This window comes from Ruditapes philippinarum, unplaced genomic scaffold, assembly GCF_026571515.1.
Source record: "Ruditapes philippinarum isolate M1 unplaced genomic scaffold, ASM2657151v2 ctg2386_1_1_1_1, whole genome shotgun sequence".
NCBI classification, from domain to species: domain Eukaryota; kingdom Metazoa; phylum Mollusca; class Bivalvia; order Venerida; family Veneridae; genus Ruditapes; species Ruditapes philippinarum.
The window spans coordinates 138007-151819 of record NW_026851819.1 but is presented as its reverse complement, the minus strand read 5'-3'; the positions used below and the strand labels follow the sequence as shown (position 1 = coordinate 151819).

At 33.5% G+C, this 13813-nt stretch overlaps 1 protein-coding gene across 1 annotated transcript in view; it reads right to left on the bottom strand.

Moving 5' to 3' along the window:
• Positions 1-10620, bottom strand: part of LOC132740373 (E3 ubiquitin-protein ligase DTX3L-like) — a 33935-nt gene extending 23315 nt beyond the window's left edge. Inside the window, exons 1-3 of the mRNA XM_060728265.1 lie at positions 9825-10620; positions 4849-5075; positions 3476-3650 (exon numbers count right to left, since the gene is read on the bottom strand). Of these exons, the coding sequence (XP_060584248.1) occupies positions 3476-3650; positions 4849-5075; positions 9825-10038 (616 nt within the window). The 5' untranslated portion in view covers positions 10039-10620. The remainder of the gene's footprint in view (positions 1-3475; positions 3651-4848; positions 5076-9824) is intronic.
• Between the last annotated feature and the right edge of the window lie 3193 nt (positions 10621-13813).

Below are 13813 nucleotides of genomic sequence, written 5' to 3'. Positions count from 1 at the left end.
GAACAATTTCCATAAAGTATTCACTAAAAATTCTTCCATACATGTAGGAGATATGCTCCAGACAAAATCTGGATATTTCACCATCTTTAGTGACCTTGACCTTGCATATATTGACCTAAAGTAACATGTGTCACAGCCGTAGTCATGATAAATGACCATTTGTGTTACAATCCCTCAATAAATGATGAATTAAATCGTCCTATAACACATCTTCATAATTTTTATCTAAACTTTGACCTCTATGTGTGACCTTGACTGCAGGGACCTGAATTTTGTGCGCGACACTCCGCCTCACAATGGTAAACAAATTTGTGCCAAGTTATATTGAAATCCCTCTATGCATGTGGAAAGTTTTTGCTCCGGAAGCAAAGGGTTTTTCAATGAGCTCTAAGTGTGACCTTGACCTTTGACCTAGAGACCTTAACGTTCATGTGCGTGACACTGGCTTCTCATAATGGTCAGAACATTTCTATGAAATTTCATTAAAATTTCCCTCCATGCGTGTAGGAGATATGCTCCGTACAAAATCTGGATATTTCATCATCTTAGTGACCTTGACCTTGTATATATTGACCTAAATTATATGTATCACAGCCATAGTATTGATTATGACCATTTGGTTGTTACATCCCTCAATAAATGATGACTAAATGGTCCCATATACACAAACTTCATTTTTTTATCTGAACTTTGACCTCTATGTGTGACGCTTGACCTTGGCCGCAAGAACCTGAATCTTGCGCGCGACACTCCGCCTACAATGGTGAACATTTGTGCCAAGTAATATTTGAAATCCCTCTATACATGTGGAAGTTTTGCTCCGGACAAGCATCTTTTCAATGAGCTCTAAGTGTGACCTTGATCTTTGACCTAGAGACCTGGTTCATGTGCGCGACACTGCTCCTCATAGTGGTGAACATTTCTATGAAGTTTCATTAAAATCCCTCCATACATGTAGGAGATATGCTCCGGACAAAATTGGACGCCGCCCGCCCGCCCATACGCCAGATCGCCCGGGGCGTTCCCATAATACGTCCCGTTTTTCAAACGGGCGTATAATAATGCCATTTATATAATTTTTTATTAAAATGTTACAAATTGTGTATTTTAGAGTTAGATCTTTATTGCACTGAAATTCTGAGCGCAATACAAGACTAACTTGAGTTAGACTCAAATTCCCTCTTGCAATTTGGTAAAAGTGGTACAAATATTTGAGTTACACCTGTTGTACGTTAAATATTTTGATATAAATGAAATTTTAAATTTTGAACAAAATTGTTTTATTAATTTAAACATTGTTGAAAATATTCTGCAAGTCTGTAGAAAAACTTTACAAAGACTAAATCCTTAAATATTTTTCTATTAATATATCATACAAGCTGACTTTAGATGAAAGTACACTTCTTTCTTCTTTTTCAATTTGTTTGAGATTCAGATTTACTTAAGATCTTTTGCAGATTATCTGTGTAATAAATTTGAATTCTAAACAAAATGCAAACAGTTTTGATTCATATAGTGTTATGAACAGTAGTCATGAACAATGATGACTGATGATCCAGGTATATATTATAATATTATCAAAGTTTGAAAACAGAGAATGTACATTTTGCATACATTTGTACAAAGAAAAAACATTTTATTTTCTCAATGCACACCATTACCGCCATTGGTGCTTAAATGCTGTGATTCCAATATTACTGTTATGTGCTATATCTTAATGAATTTAATGTATGTGGTCCTCTTTTCTGATTATATAATCATTTATAAATATCAAATATTTTCAAAAATGAAAACCTGTTCGACCATGCTTTTATTACAACTTTTGTATTTACTTTCTCAACTGTTAAGAATATATTTTGAAAGTGTAATGTGCAAATTGTACGACATGTTTTGCTGAAAACTGTGTATCTTAAGAAGTGTTTCATTTTAAATATCAAAGTCATTTTACCTCTTTTTTTTGACAAATACCAAGAGGTTGTCAAACATATTTTAGAGAAAAAAGTAAGGCAGTACATTTACCCACTATCAGGGATCTTTCCAACTAAATTGTAATGTATATCTGTATGTATTTTCCTGTATAAGTTTATTTTTATATACTTAAATTCATCTTACAGGGTGACTGCGTTTAGATTTTTTACTATAACAGTTTGAGTTTGATACATACGGAATTTTGCATAAGTTGCATCAAAAATCATTTATGTTTATTTTTTTATCACAGCCACACTTTACCCTTGCATATCGTGGCTACTTCCTTAACCCTTTCACTGCCATAGGGACGGCTTATGCCGTCCTTGTTATTTTCGGCGTATTTGCCACTGTAACCCACTTTGTATTCTTAAAAGAAAGGATGTTCAAGATCATGAGTTAAAACTAAATTATTCAAATTAAAAAGGAAGAAGTATGCAACATAATATCTAATCACGTTGTTTATACAAGAAGTAGAAACAATTGATCCTTACATTCTGCAGTATCAAAATACAAATGTTTAACTGTCAATTAAAAAGTAGCAATTAAACTTGTTTAAATCCATTTCAATTTATATGATTATAGATAAGAATACCAATATAAATTAGATAATTAGAAATTGAAAGATAAACAGCGAATAAATACCCAAATTCTGCTCCATACTTTCAAACTTGTTGTGACAGTTAATTTGTAATTAATCACAAATTTCTAAGCAATTAGGTTAAGGACATTTTCGAGAGTTTTCATATAGGCAAAATTAAAACTGTTCAATAGAATTTCTATAAACTTGGCATGTTGTTAGAATATGATAACACAAACATATTACAAGGAAAAAAAAATTGAGGGTCACCGTTCTCATTTTTGAGTTATCTGCCCTTGAATTGGACTTTTTCGTTAAATTCAAGGGCAGATAATTTACAATGAAAGGAAACAATACATTTTTTTTCTTATTTTCATGAAGCTAACCTTCGTTTTAGGTGATATGCAAAATTTCAAGAAGTTTAGAGTTGATAATTTTTTTTTCACTACTTTTTACCTGTGCATTTTTTCTTAAAAAAATGGCCTACTTTTTAAGAATTAAAAGTATCTTTATTTTCATTGAAAAAAAACAAACAAAAATGATATAAGGAATTGCACGTTATTATGTACCGTACTCAACAATTAAAAGAAAAACATAATTCAGAAGTAAAACAAGAATTCATTTAAGTATGTATAAGTTATCTGCCCTTGAAATGACCTCAAATAAGTAGAAAATTCTGATTCAGGGGCAGATAACTCAAAAACGAGAACAGTAACCCCAAATTTTTTCTGTTATCATATACTAACAACATGCCAAGTTTAAAGAAACTCTATTGAACAGTTTTAATTTTGCCTATATGAAAACTCCCGAAAACGTCCTTAAGAATGACATACAAGTTTTGAAGATTCCCATAATTTTTACATCTCATCAAATTGTTTAACACATCATACTGCTAGCTTCAGTTAATTATAGAAAATGATTATACACTACCTGTTATTTTTCCACAGACATGTCCACATGTTGGACATTTCTGAGCAAACTTAAAATGTTGCTCTATGCATTCTTCACAAAAGGTATGGCCACAATCTAGACGCTTTGGTTCCTTGATTCCATCAAGACATATGACACAATCTTCTAACTCACCAGCGGATGCTTTTGTATCATCCTTCAAAATAAGTCATTGATGTTCTTTATTCAATTATATTTAACTCTATTCAAAATAAACTAGAACTGCCACTGTCATGGCATGAATACCCCCGCACACCACCTTGTCAGAATCAACAGTGGCCATTTACTCCCTGCCAAATCTGAGGTCACTAAGCCAGTGCATTGCTAAGTTATGTATTCTACATGCTTCAAATGTGAAAATCAATACACTGCTGACAGGCATTCTTAAGCATTTGAGCAGACAAGCTTATTATAGTAAAAATCCCTGTGACCTTGACCTTTGACACAGTCACCTAAATCAATAGTGGTCATCTACTAGTCATGAACAACCTCTATACCAAATATGAAGACTGTTGATCTAAAGAAGTTTAAGTTATTGGGCAGACAAGCTTTTTTTACTCAAGTTTCCCTGTGACCTTGACCCAGTGACCTCAAAATCAATAGGGGTAAATTTTTATTGATATTTACAAAAAAAAATCATTTGGATCCATGTGTTGTTTATTGTTAATGTGAAATAATTGCTTTAAATTTATTAAAAGGAATTATAACAAAATGAACACTTATTTTGACTTTCACCTGTTCGCTAATTTATACATTTGGATGGGCATAATGTCACTTAAATAGACCATGAACAAAACTTTGACACATAGAAAAATCTGACATAAAGATTTTGATTCATATATGGTTTTTTACAAAGAATATAGAATGGAAAAAAAGTGGGAATTTCATTTGACTTTTCAAGGAAATCGACTAATCGAGGCTCCACTCATAGTGTTCTACTATATATGTAAGTCTATTTTGCAATTTACGCTTATTCCTTGAGACCCATAACCATATCTGTGGTGTTGGGAGATGCAATCAGGTGCAAAATATTCATTTGGTCACCTCCATTCTCTGGTTGATTCATTAGTTTGAATGCTTACAAAAATGCTGAATTGCAAATTTTTAAGAAGAGCACAGAAATTCAGAAATGCATACTAGGCAAATAATTATGCCATCAAAATCTTGTGTTTTTTTTATCATTTGCCAAGTCCTCATGCTTCATATGTAGTCATATTTGTTCAAATCAATAACTCAATTGCATGGCCATAATGCAAACACTTTAAACTTTATTTTGAATCAAATTTATGTCCCTACTGGTGAGGTGCCCTTGGATATTTAACATATTAAAACTATATCCTAAAACACATTCATACCTGAGGGTTTCCTGAGACACTTGTCTTTTCCATTTCCTTGTCTTTTTGGTCTTGTACATACTTCATAAAAACTTCACATACAAGGCTATGAGCATGCTCTGTCTGGCAAACAATTGTCACTTCCTTTTGAAATGAGTCCTTTTCTATCAGTTTTTGCTTACAATATTCTAGGTAGCTCTTCAGGAAACAATTTGCAGCAAATTTGATCTCATCATCATTGTTTGATTCTATAGAAAAAGAAAATAACAGCTGGTTAATTTGGCTTTGACACTATACAGCAGCTTCTTTTAAACAAAATGTGATATAAAAAGAAAATAAGTCATGAAAGCTCTTTACCTTTATGCTCCAACATGCATATATAAAATCTTTTATCATATGAATTCAGTTTTTCCATAACTACTAAGTATTTACACCACATTCAATTTTCAGCGGTCAATTGATATAGATTTTGTAATGAAAGGTATCCAGCAACAAAGTGAAGCAGTCCAACTTATTATAAAACCAAGGTAATATTTATTAAATCATATTTCCTATGTATTAGCACACACTTTTTTAACTATGTTTAAAACTTAAAATAAGTCCATAGGACACGGGTGCCCTCACACTACACTGTTTTGTCAATCTTATGACTCTAGGTCAAATATTTTATTGGGCTACTTGTGCCATAAGTTAAAAACTAAAAATCTTTTACTAAGTAAAGGGCAAGAACTTTACAAATACTGAATAAATCCACAAGTGAACCCCAAGGTGCATAACTACACATGCTGACCAACATTCTTGTAAATTTTCAGGCCTACAGGTCATATACTTTTTGAGCTATGCATGAATATGTTGAAAATTGCAAATTTTTACTAAGTCAACGGCAATAACTCTAACAAAACTGAACAAAATCCACATGCAAAATCCCAGGTGCATAGCTTCTCAGTGATATTGATCATTATTCCTGTGAAGTTGGTTGATACTAAGGAACAAATAACATAACATAATGAAACCGTTTTTACTAAGTCAAGGGCAACAAGATATGTTTGTAAAACATGTATGCCCCCTATCAGCAGCCAATTAGTCATGTGATAAGGTTATTATGCATGACTTCTGACCCAGTGATCAAACAATTAATAAGGGTTATAAAGTATCTACTGGTCATGACCTTGACCTTTGACCTCTTGACCCAAAACTCAATAGGGGTCATCTGCTGGTCACGGACCAAATATCATACAAAGTTTGAAAGTTCCTAGGCTAGGCGTTTTTAGTAAATTGATCAGAAACCGTTTTTACCTACAAGGTCAATGTGACCTTGACCTTTGACCCTTGACCCCAAAATCAATAGGGGTCATCTGCTGGTCATGACCAATCACCATGCCTAGGTTGAAGTTCCTAGTCCTAAGGGTTCTCTTATTATTGATCGGAAACCGTTTTAACATACAAGGTCAATGTGACCTTGACCTTTGACCCCAAAATCAATAGGGGTCATCTGCCTGCGTCATGACCAATCACCATGCCAAGTTTGAAGTTTTCCTAGGCCGAAGCGTTCTTTAGTTATTGATCAGAAACCGTTTTTTACTTACAAGGTCATTGTGACCTTGACCTTTGACCCCTTAATCCCAAAATCAATAGGAGTAATCTGCTGGTCTATGACAAATCACCATACCAAGTTTGAAGTTCCTAGGCCTAAGTGTTCTTGAGTTATTGATCAAGAACCGTTTTTACTTAAAAGGTCAATGTGACCTTGACCTTTGACCCCTTCACCTAAAATCAATAGGGTCATCTGGCTGGTCATTGACCAATCATCACACAAAGGTTGAAGTTCTAGGCCTAAGCGTTTTTAGTTAATTGATCGGAAACCGTTTTTAACTACAAGGTCAATGTGACCTTGACCTTTGACCCCTTGACCCCAAAATCAATAGGTCATCTGCTGGTCATGACCAATCACCATACCAAGTTTGAAGTTCCTAGCATAAGGGGTTCTTAAGTTATTGATCGAAAGCATTTTTACCTACAAGGTCAATGTGACCTTGCCCGTTTGACCCCTTAACCCAAAATCAATAGGGGATCATCTGCTTTCATGACCAATCACCATACCAAGTTGAAGTCCCAGGCCTAAGGGTTCTTTCATTATTGATCGGAAACCGTTTTTATTACTACAAGGTCAATGTGAACCTTTGACCTTTGACCCTTAACCCAAAATCAATAGGGGTCATCTGATTGGTCATAACCAATCACCATACCAAGTTTGAAGTTCCTAGGGACCTTAAGGTTCTTTAGTTATTGATTGGAAACCGGTTTTTAACCTACAAGGTCAATGTGACCTTGACCTTTGACCCCAAAATCAATAGGGGTCATCTACTGATCATGACGCAATCACCATACCAAGTTTTGAAGTTCCTAGGCCTTAAGGTTCATTAGTTATTGATCGGAAACCGTTTTTTGCTTTTCAAGGTCAATGTGACCTTGACCTTTGACCCCTTGACCCCAAAATCAATAGGGGTCATCTACTGATCATGACCAATCACCATACCAATTTGAAGTTCCTAGGCCTTAAGGTTCTTTAGTTATTGGATCAGAAACCGTTTTTTGCTTACAAGGTCAATGTGACCTTGACCTTTGACCCCTTGACCCCAAAATCAATAGGGGTCATCTTACTGATCATGACCAATCACCATAACCAAGTTTGAAGTTCCTAGGCATTAAGGTTCTTTAGTTATTGATCGGAAACCGTTTTTGCTTTCAAGGTCAATGTGACCTTGACCTTTGACCCTTGACCCCAAGATCAATAGGGGTCATCTACCTGGTCATGACCAATCACCATACCAAGTTTGAAGTTCCTAGGCCTTAAGGTTCTTTAGTTATTGATCGGAAACCGTTTTTGCTTTCAAGGTCAATGTGACCTTGACCTTTGACCCCTTGACCCCAAAATCAATAGGGGTCATCTACTGGTCATGACCAATCACCATACCAAGTTTCAAGTTCCTAGGCCTAAGGGTTCTTTAGTTATCACTCGGAAACCATTTGGTCTACGGACCGACGGACCGACGGACCGACAGACCGACGGACCGACGGACCGACAAGTGCAAAGCAATATACCCCCTTTTCTTCGAAATGGGGGCATAATAACTCTACAAATACTGGATAAATCCACAAGCGAAACCCAAGGTGAACAAATATACATGCTGATCAACATTCCTGTTAAGTTTTCATGACTCTAGGTTAAATACATTTGGGCTACGCAACACAGAAAATTGAAAATTGCAAATTTTCACTAAGTCAAGGATAATAACTCTGACAAAACACATAAATTCACAAGCGAAAGCCAAAGTGAACAACTTCACATGCTAATCAACATTCCTGTAAAGTTCCATGACATTTTTCAAATACTTTTTCAGTTACATGCTTCACAAGTTGAAAATTGTAATTTTTACTAAGTCAAGCACAATAACTATAAAAATACTTATATATCCACACAAAAATACACAGGTGCACATCTACATAATTATGCTGTTAAACATTCCAGTAAAGTTTCAAGACCCTAGGTCAAATACTTTTTTAGCAATATTCTACACAAGTTGAAAATTGCAAGTTTTTTTACTAACACAAGGGCAATAACTTTAAGAAAACAGAATAAATCAACAAGAGAAAACCCAGGTGCACAACTTCACATGCTGAGCAACATTCCTGTTACCATTCCAAGACTCTATGTCAAATACTTTTTGAGTTACATGCAGCACAAGTTGAGAATTGCAAATTTTTACTAAGTGAAGGGCAATAACTCTAAAAATACTGAATCAATCCACATGAAAATACCTAGGTGCACAACTACACATGTTGATCAACATTCCTGTAAAGTTTCATGACTCTAGTTCACAAACTTTTTGAGCTATTTGCGATACAAAATGAGAGCGGACGGACGGAAGGATAAATCTAAATTTCACCCCCCTTAAGTGGGGGCACAAAAAGATTTATATGGTCAGTGTTATATTAATCATATAATTTCATATTTGACCATGACAGTCTAGGTCATTTACAGACCAAAGTCATGCTTAAATCAACATATACTCAATGTTGTCATAAGGGTTGTTTTGTACAAGTATTTTTAAATCTGTCCATTTTCATTAATAACAATGTTTTGGCATAGCAAAAAAACTATATTTATCAATCATTTTAAGGTCAAGGTCATATCTGACCTATTCAACATGTCAGTTTAGACAAAAGTGTTTTTTTGTTTAAATATTATTCAAATCTGTCATAAACCTAGAAACATAAAATTTCTAATTCTTATTTTGACAAAGTTAAGCACTGAAAATGAAAAATCTGCTGAGGAAAATTATGATTAAATGGATTTAATTTTTGTGAGATTTTCAGCACAATTTGTGGGAAAAGCATTGCAACATTTTCTCAATTTGAATCATTTTGCTGGAAAATGTGTGATGGGATAATATGAAATTTTGCGCTCAGACATTCATCAAATGGTACATAAATCTCGGAATAATATTTCCAGTCCCGTCATGTCAAAAAACATAGTAGAATCCCTTTAAACTTAATTGTTACTCAAAAAATTGTACTATTGATGCCAAAATCACATTAAAAGCCAATGCATTATCAAATAATGGAGTGGAAAACAATGAACTGGTTTGATCAAGAAACAGAATCTAGGGTATATGATGCAAATTCATGTAATTAGGCTTTCTGGTTTTTTCAAAAGATTGTTCACATTTGTTAAGAATTCTTATCACATGACTGTTACAACCTTGTGATCTATCTGTAACACCTATAACATGTCACTAATACATGTATAACACAGTCTTCATTAGCAAGAAAATTGCGGCCTCAAATAAATTTTAAAAGTTTTCATAATAAGTTTGCCCAAAAGAGTGACATAAATATACTTGCATACAAATTTGTAAATGAAATACACAATACTTTGTGCATAAACAATAAAATTGTTTGGTATTTTTTTTGTTTTATAAATGAATGACACATACCTATTCCAAACAATGTTGTAACAACTGTATGTATCTGTTTATCTCTAGCAGCTACCAACAATACATTTTTATAAGCCCTTTCCAGATCAGCTTGTCTTTCATCTTGTGGTTTACGTCTAGCTTTATATGGATATATAACAAGAAGTACTGCTTGATAACCACAACTGTATCCACCATTTACTATAACATCTCCTGTCTTGGTACTTTTATTCATTTTTCTTTCCAATTCACTTTTGAAATTAGGTAAGTAAGACTTTGGTATTTTGTTTTGAAGTGCTTCTCCAATAGCACCACACTTCCCTTTTTCATTTACTGATACAACTATTCCATTAGCTTTCACAGAAAAAATGTCTTTTAGAAAGAAAATGTTTAGCTTTTCTGACTCAAGCTTTTCTGACTCAAGGAAGCAAAAAACATTATGTTTCCAACCTTCTTCATATGCAAGTGGCACTGGTAACTTTTGTGAACCTTTGCTTACTGTTGTTTTAAGACTGGTAGCTCCAAAACCTTCTGTGGTTTTAAGACTGGTAGCTCCAAAACCTTCTGTTGTTTTAAGACTGGTTAGCTCCAAACCCTCTGTTGTTTTAAGACTGGTAGCTCCAAAACTTTCTGAATCTGCTCCCCTAGTGATTTCCACTGGTTTCCCTTCTGTCCCTTTAGCTTGGGAAAGCCTCCTGAATTATTTTTACAGTTTCAGGCTTTATGTCGATGAAGTGTATTTCAGAAAGTGCAGTAGCTTCAGCAGCATTCTTGCAATATGACAATGTGGCTCTTGCATTACTGTTCAACACATATATCCATTGGTACACCAAACAAGGCTTAAAACAAAATTCAAAAATTATATGAATTTGAATGAAAAGCATAAACATACTGTTTTGGTTTATTCTATGTATTTGATACAGTATATCAGGTTGTTTTTTTTTTCTTTTTTTTTTTTCATGAGTAAACAATCTAATTCTTGTTATATTAATCACATGCAATGATTATCACCACAAATAGTTTGCTAAATTTTTCTTCAATTTAAAACAAGGGTTTTGTAATTTGTAACCCAGTAAATATTTTACATAGTGATATCCAGATATCAATGAATCCAACATCAATTTTCGATTTTAAAGATGTTTTCAGTAGTTTTTTGTGCGCATCATTATGCGCTTCCAAGAAAGATAATCATGGATAATTACTCTTCAAAAAGAAGGTCAAGTTGAACAGTACTCGAATAACTGTTAAAATTTTGGCTTTAAGCAAATAATCAGTAAATAATACAGAATAAATATTTCTAAATATTCAGGAGATCGGAAAAAAAAATTAGAGGTCATTTACACAACATCAGATAAAGGATTTCTCCTAGCATTAGAACAACAGCATTGATGATGATTCTGCGTGCAATAACCCTACCACGTGTGGTTATAGTGACGAAAGTGCGTCGTCACTTGATCTCTGGCAGACAAGTGTGCAAAAAAATTAAAAATGATAGATAAACCTATATCTTAAAAATAAAAAAAAAAAAATTAAAAAAATAATATCTCAGGAAATGTTCCCAATTTCATTATTTTTTTGTAAGTTTTTGAATACTTGCTTACTTTTCAGGTATGTTAGTCGAGTGAAGAAATAATATGGCCTTTTAAAAACATATTCAGTATCATTTACTTCATATAACATCAAAAGAAATAGAACTTTATATTACAATATGTTTTGTTGTATATATGACAATGCATTTAGTATAACAATGATATTTCTCAAGAAAGCGTGGTAATTTTGACAACTGGCATATGCGGTAACCATGGAAACTGCCCGTTTACAAAACAAGAGCTGTCGGAAGGACAGCACGCTCGACTATTCTAAGTGCTTGATAGTAAAAGAGCCTTGATAATGTTAAATTTTTTAAGTTCACAAAAGGGCTAATTTTTTTTTATAAATTCAAGTTATAGGCCTTGAAGAGAGTCTAATTATACAGTATTGGCTTGACTATTCGGAAGGTAATGTCACAAGGGTGTTTTATTGAGTATAATAATACTAATTACCTATGAATACATAAATTTGACAGAAAAGGTACAAAGGCTTGTTATTAAGATGTTTTATTAAGTAAATCACAGCTTTTATTATTATTAATGCTTAAATTTACTCAAAAAAGGCTCAAACCCTTCAGTAGTTTTGAGATAACAGCTTACAAGCAAAACTTTACCATGAATTTCTAAGTTAAAAAAGGGGAGAAAAAATCAGCCTAAATGCAAGATAGAATTATGATCTTGTCAGTGAACTACAATTATGACTCTAAATGCATATGTGAAGTTTTAAATAAATATCTTTAATAGTTATTGAGATATGTAAAACTTGCATGCTAACATTAACCAAGAGACTAAGTAGAAAAGGGGATATGAATCAGCCTTAATGCAAGATAGAGTTATGGAACTTGGTCAGTGAAATACAATTATGACCCTCCAATTATGACCCTACATGCATGTGTAAAGTTTCAAGTAAATATCTTTGAAGACCTTTAACCTTTAACCAAAATTTCTAAGTTCTAAAGGGGCATAATTCTGTCAATATTGTAGGCAGAGTTATCCAACTTGTCAATCTGATGTACCTTGTTACTATAAATAATATTGTAAGTTTCAATTGAATATCTCAAGCAATAATTGAGATATTTGACTTTACAAAAAACTTAAACCAAAATTTCTAAGTTAAAAAAAGGGGCATAATTCTGTCAATATTGTAGGCAGAGTTATCCAACTTGTCAATCTGATGTACCTTGTTACTATAAATAAGTATTGTAAGTTTCAATTGAATATCTCAAGCAATAATTGAGAGATATTTGACTTTACAAAAAAAACTTTAACCAAAATTTCTAAGTTAAAAAGGGGCATAATTCTGTCAATATTGTAGGCAGAGTTATCCAACTTGTCAATCTGATGTACCTTGTTACTATAAATAAGTATTGTAAGTTTCAATTGAATATCTCAAGCAATAATTGAGATATTTGACTTTACAAAAAACTTTAACCAAAATTTCTAAGTTAAAAAGGGGCATAATTCTGTCAATATTGTAGGCAGAGTTATCCAACTTGTCAATCTGATGTACCTTGTTACTATAAATAACTATTGTAAGTTTCAATTGAATATCACAAGTAATAATATAGATATTTGACTTTACAAAAAACTTTAACCAACGCAGACGCCGACGCGGACGCGGACGCCGACGCCGGGGCGACTACAATAGCTCTCATATTCTTCGAATAGTCGAGCTAAAAACTAACACATCAACATTAATTTTTATTTCTACTTTTGAATCCACCATAAAATTTTACTTAATATATCAAAAATATACAAAATTCTATGAAAGAAATAAATATTTTGACAGCTTTAATTATTTACAGAATTAACTGTATGTTCATTTTTCTCATTTTTATGCCCCCACAAACGAAGTTTAGGGGGTTATATAGGAGTCAGCTTGTCAGTTGGTCGGTCTGTCGGTCGGTCCACATCATGGTTTCCGAACGATAACTAGAGTTTGGAATGAGGTATTGTAATCAAACTTGGTATATAGCAACCTTATGTGGAAACTCCGGTTGGTATTGCACTTGGACCCCCTGGGGTCAAGATCAAGGTCACTGTTACTAAAAGTAGAAAGATGGTTTCCGGACAATAACTAGAGTTAGGAATGAGATATTGTTATCAAACTTGGGGTATAGCAAGCTTATATGAAGACCTGGGTTGGTATTGCATTTGGGCCCTCTGGGGTCAAGGTCACCGTTACTAAAAATAGAAAAATGGTTTCCGGACAATAACTTGACTTAGGAATGAGATACTGTAATCAAACTTGGTGTATAGCAAGCTTATATGAAGACCTGGGTTGGTATTACATTTGGACCCCCTGGGGTCAAGGTCAAGGTCATTGTTACTAAAAATAGAAAAATGGTTTCCGGACAATAACTTGACTTAGGAATGAGATACTGTAATCTAATTTGGTGTAAAGGAAGCTTATATGAAGAC